The 6,000-nt window shown below is 29.7% G+C and overlaps 1 protein-coding gene across 1 annotated transcript in view; it reads right to left on the minus strand.

The window, feature by feature from the left end:
• The window catches only part of LOC121116677 (kelch-like protein 36), a 28,503-nt gene extending 22,836 nt beyond the window's left edge, over positions 1-5,667 (minus strand). Inside the window, exons 1-3 of the mRNA XM_040710955.2 lie at positions 5,112-5,667; positions 3,876-4,253; positions 3,151-3,614 (exon numbers count right to left, since the gene is read on the minus strand). Coding sequence (XP_040566889.1) covers positions 3,151-3,614; positions 3,876-4,253; positions 5,112-5,430 — 1,161 coding nt within the window. The 5' untranslated portion in view covers positions 5,431-5,667. The remainder of the gene's footprint in view (positions 1-3,150; positions 3,615-3,875; positions 4,254-5,111) is intronic.
• Positions 5,668-6,000: the final 333 nt, after the last annotated feature.

Genomic DNA, 6,000 nt, shown 5'->3' on the forward strand with positions numbered 1-6,000 from the left:
CTAGAATAACAAGTTGACACTGTACTACTTTATTATTTATCTTTGTACTTTAGATAGTCGTTAAATATTTATTATGTGTCTTGGAGTGAGATACACTTATTCCCACTCGTCAGCAACCAAGTTAAAACCAATAGATCAATAAATTTTCAAATATTCCAGACTACATGCTTTGTCTGTTCGAAGCGTTGAGTACACTTTAATGTTACTGTATACTAATTATACAGTCGCTAACAAAGGTGAATTTGTAGAAGGAAAGGAGATGTACCATACATCATGAAGGAAAATGATAAAGATTAGTCATTTGTGGTAGTATAAAAAGCAACATCTTGCGTAGAAAACGATGACACATAAGATAAGGAACTCACTCAAGATAAAAAAAACGGAAAAAAGACCAAATAACCCTGACGATTTTATCAATATTTTATAGGAGAGCAGCTTATATGATATAACGTAATTTAAATTAGTAACGAGCAGTTATGAGATGAAAGAAATAAACACAAATTTCAATCCGTATTCAGAGACGGAATAATTATCCTCAATTTTACTCTGACACCAACAAGGACTTACATTTAAAACTTCCTAACAAATCATCAGTGTTACTCTTAGTCCTTCATATACACAAACAAGTAATTTCTTTATACATAGATGTTCTCTTTTCATGAATAAAAGAATAATTAAATGTATTTAAAAAATTAATTGTTATACTATCACTTTTGGTTAACTTTTTTAACATTCAAGTAGCTCAAAATTCCTACAAATCTAATAATGGTCACACTTAAACTTTAAAGAAGAACACAGAGGGCAATTAATAGTATTATATAACAACATAACTCGTAGCTACAGATAAAATAACTGTTTTCCATCTTCTTATCGTACAATGACACAATATTCTCATTTTATGTAGAGTGAGGGGGGTAAAAAAACTAAAAAAGGTCAGCTATCTCAACACTAAAAATACAATTTTTTTTTTTTTACTTTTTGAAAAATAAATTGGTCGGTCCTTTTGATATTTTTATAATTAGACAAAAAAGTATATTTTTTTAAAATTGAAGTACCTCTATCTGTATGTTGTCATTTATGTTATCTTGGAACATTATCCAGAAATCCATGATTTAAGTTGATATCCACATCCCTAACGAGGATAAATATAGTTTTAGGGCGAAACCTCTAGCCACGGGGTTTGTAAATATTTCCTAAGACTTTACAACATTTATGGCATCAAAAACATTACAAAATCTCTAAAAATTATCTCCAGAATTGTAAAAATCTGGTACTGGACAATTGAGACTTATTGTGGTTGCAAACTAAACAGTAATTCTAATTTTCCGAAGTTCGATATTTAATTACTGAAGAAAAAACATCTAAGTATAAAGTAATCAATAGTGTGCAAAAGACGAAGAGTAAGATTGAAGACTTGTTGCTTAGTTATAAATGTAAGTCCTTGTTAGACTCATAGTAAAATTGAGGATTGACATCATGGTACTCCTGGATATATGATTGCTAGATTTGGAATATTTGGAAATTTATTTTATCTCATAGCGGATAGCAACTAGTGTATTGAAATATCATTACATCAAGCTGTTCTCCTACCAAATATTAATTAAATTGTCAGGGTGACCACGTTCACTTTTACTTCAAATTTTTTAAATAACGGCAAGTTATATTTTGAACTACTCTAACTAGCTATGCCCAGTATTTTTAATGTACATTGTACAAATAATAGGATGTTTATTCAAATAAATTAATTCGTTTCTTCTGCAGATTTTACAAACTTTTGACTCTTAAAAACATACAAAGCTATTTCACAAGTATGTTATATTTATATAATACCTATACCATCCCCTCGAGCCGACATTATTAATTATTAATGGTATCAAGTATCATAACTTCCTATTTTAAAATATACTTTATAAATATATACGTATGTACAATAAAAGCTCTTTGTTCGGGAGAGTGAATTATTATTATTATATTTTAAAAGGGCTATAAATGATTTATTTGCCTATACTTTCAAAGAATTATCTTATTTTGAATATATTATTATGTAAAGACGGAAGAACAAACATATTTAATATCTATGTTTATCGTTCTAACAGGGCTCGCATAATCAAATTTCGCAAATTTGTTTTAAAGCTTTAGTTCCACTCTGTATCAAGCATATACCATTCTGTTTATTTTTTTAATTATTCTCTAAGTCCAACAAGGACTCACACATAAAATTTCACGTTGTTTTTCGTCATTCCTGAGCACTCATGTTCTGTCCTCAAGAATGAAATAATAATGATAACAGCTTTAGAAAAAGAAAAAAAAACTGTGTTGAGTATGCCAACAGCTAAAGAACTTTTTTCAATCCTGAACCTAACTGATACAGAGTGACTCAGGATGAGACAGCAATGTCTTGCTGTACGTTACATATTCAGGCAGACACCCAGCCAATATCAACTGGTGTTTTATAATTAGCAAACAAGAATCTTTTTTTTTTTGCACTTTTTCTATTTTAATAAAAGCTCGAAAATTATTCAATGTGTTATCATTTGCATTAAAATACATGAAGAAATTACTTGGATTAATATGCTTCAATTTGCAATACCAAGACTTCAAGATTGTCTGGCCGAAGGTCTAATAGGTTGTTGAAATTTTGTAAGACCTGGTTTATACGTAATATGGTATATAAAAAATCTATGTATGTTGTGTGCAAGTTTTGATTATTTTGAAAGTTGTAATTTTTATAAGCTGATAATTCAAGTTATAGTTTATACGTCTCATTACGCTTTTTAGTTACAATGTTAGTCATTTTCGCTATCGACTCTTAACTGATGCTACTATTTCATTTCGATTTAAGCAATATTCAATATCTATTATGTAATTACATCTATTATCATTTTGTTCATTTCAACTAAATAATTTCTCATAACATATATGTATTTGGTATATATATATCAGTTAGTAATTTTCAAATAAAAAATTCATAATTAATATTTCTTCGGCAGCTAAGGAATATTCAACCATTGCATTAACCTCAACAAAAGTTACATAAATTGTTTATTAAAAAATTATTACATTTTTTTTTTTGGTTACAACTATATAGTTCTGTCTGCGTATACAAGCTTCAACTTGTACGCGACATATGAATTTAAAAAGAAAACTAACCTCATTAAGTCCAGGTCCAAAATCTTTTGATGTTTTTGCAGATCCTCCCATGACATATATTTTATTCCTATGAGTAATGACCCCGTGTGCCACACGATAGTTATTCAACATTGGAAACGTCTCATCCCACGAGTCTGACTCCAAGTCATATTTGTATACGTATTTTGACTGAACTCCTCCGATTAAAAAGAGGCTATTGGCTGCATAGCATAGCTCTGCTCCATACTCAATATGCGGTCTATTTGTTAAAATTTTCCAAGTCTTGGATGAAAAGTCAAAGTACTCAAGTCCTTTTTCAACATAAGAGGTAGCAACGATTAATTGAGGCCATCGATTGGGTTTTTTTACTCTACTCTTCCAAAAAAGTTGTTGTTCCTCAAGATCAAGGAGATGATAGTTAGAAATTTGAGGAAGGAGATCATCCGTAATCGACTCATAATCATAGCAGTCGTAAAGAACAGTTTCTTTTGCATGCAAATAAATGTAGAAAATATATTTATTTAATTATATGACATATGGCTGTAATTACAATTATATTGTAATAAATTTTGTCACTTGATTGATTACTTTGAATAAGAAATAATTATTACATACATATTGTATGGAAACAAAAATCGATCTTCTTCCCTGAATGCAGTGGCACGATAACATGCAACGACTTTAATCACATTTAATCAACAAACATATGTTTAATATAATATATAATATTATTTATGAATTCTCACCACTTTGAAGTAAAGCTGATAAAGATTCAAACTCCTCTTTTTTGAGACAATACCATTGCAATTGATTACGAAGAAGAACCGTGAAGTAATAATAACGATCGTAGGGATAGTAATTAACCCATTTCAGAATAGCTTCATAAATTTCCATCTCACTCCCAACATTTAAATCTGGGGAATCCAAGATTCGACAGAACTGCTCAAATGTCGTATGTTCATATATTTGAGAGAGTTTTGCCAAGTGTGTGAAGTTAAGAACAATGAAATCAAAGAGGAATCCATCAATATTTGCAAGGGAATTGGAGTCTTTCTTGACGTCGTAGGTCGAAACAACAGAGTCAACAATGATATAGCGTTTGATGACATTTGATGCCTTGAGATCTGTCAACGAGTATTGTTACTAGTGTTTTTTTTGTATAGAAAATATTTAAGCAGTATGTAAAAGAAATATTAGAAATGTGACCAGTCAACAAAAAAGCAAGCTAAAGTATTTGTTACAAAATTGGCTTAGGATTACCTTTGTCTTCTTTGATAAATTAATATCGTCAATGTCTATCAACAAATCATTACGAATAACATTTTGGAATAGTCGGAATTAGAACTGTAAGTACCAATAATTCATTGTTACAATCAAAGAACTTGAAATTGATAGATTTCATTTGAAATGCCATATTGTGACTAAATTAAATCTCGTAAATGAAATGAAACTAATAAAATATAGTTGTCTTTTTGGGAGATCTTAACATATCCCCGAAATTTGAATACAAATCCCACGATTGACATTATTTAGTAAGTCTTAATGGAGCCTCAAGTCATTGCTCACAACTCCAAGTACGTGAGTATTTTTATAGAGTCCAGTTCAAGTCTTATAATTTTTTATCGAGTACAGTTCGAGTCCTTGAACATTTTTTTGAGCCCAATTTGGGTCTTTAGAAAATAAAAGATACTATAAAAATACATTAAATTTAGCAAAAATAATTGAAGTGTAAGTCTATTTGTGAGTCTTAGTGATCAAATTGAGTCACAAGTATTTAAAATATGTACTTGAGTCTATGTCAAGCCTCCATTTCTCCAAATATGTCGATGAAATATTAAGCTATATATATACGTTATGTTAAAAATGGACATGTTTCCGTTTCTTGATTTTTGCACAATTATGATTTTGTGTTAACTTACCACAAAGTTACTTATTTTAAGTAAATTTACTGTAAATTTATAAATATATTCGACACAAAACACCTTGTTTAAAGTATTCAAAGCAAGGCTCCATAATACGAAAGAGTTGCAATATGGTTGCCGCCTCTAATATGGATTTAACATTCTTCTCATTAACTTCCAAAATTCCCGAGTAGAAATATTGAACAATATTCTTCATTGTGTCGAAGTATATGCAGGAAAGATCATGGGTATCATGGTGAAGTTTGATACAAGATACAGATCGATCACTCACAAGAGGCGATAAAGTCCTTTGGAAATAGGGAGAGTGATGTATGAGAACGTCAATGTGAACAGGGAGTTCCTTTCCATGAACAATTAAATCAATCTCCTCCCCAGACATTTTAAAATGTTAGTCTCACTATTTAAGCCGGAACATATTTGAGATCCTAGAGTCTTTTAAAATCACACTGAAACCCTTAGATATAAGATTTATGAATAAATTATTGTCTTTAATTTATAGATATACGACCTGCCAAAGGACATAGTGTATGTATGTTTTTTTAGTTCACTTTTGCAAAAGTGAAAGAATGTGTTGGCGTGCTAGTATATGTTATTATGAGTATATTTGCTCTAATGTATCTTATGAATGTTGGCGCCTATACATGTATTTTTACTTTTTTTTTTCGTGACATTGTTTTGTATTAATATAACAAAATCATATGTATTTTTTTCAGCACTAAAAAAAAATAGCAGTTTTTTATTATTAATATCAAGCCAAAAGTCAAATAATAATAACAATGAAGAAGAAACAAAATGATTACTTAATTACATGTTCTTCATTTGTTTAGACAAAAAAAGTCAACGGAACTCGTAAAAAAATGAAGCAACATCTATTGAGACTTAAAAAAAAAATTCATCTACTATATACAAATGTATGTGCATTCAAAAAGTATACAAATAAGAGCAATGC

The sequence above is a fragment of the Lepeophtheirus salmonis genome, chromosome 1 (genome assembly GCF_016086655.4).
Source record: "Lepeophtheirus salmonis chromosome 1, UVic_Lsal_1.4, whole genome shotgun sequence".
Classification (NCBI taxonomy): Eukaryota; Metazoa; Arthropoda; class Copepoda; order Siphonostomatoida; family Caligidae; genus Lepeophtheirus; species Lepeophtheirus salmonis.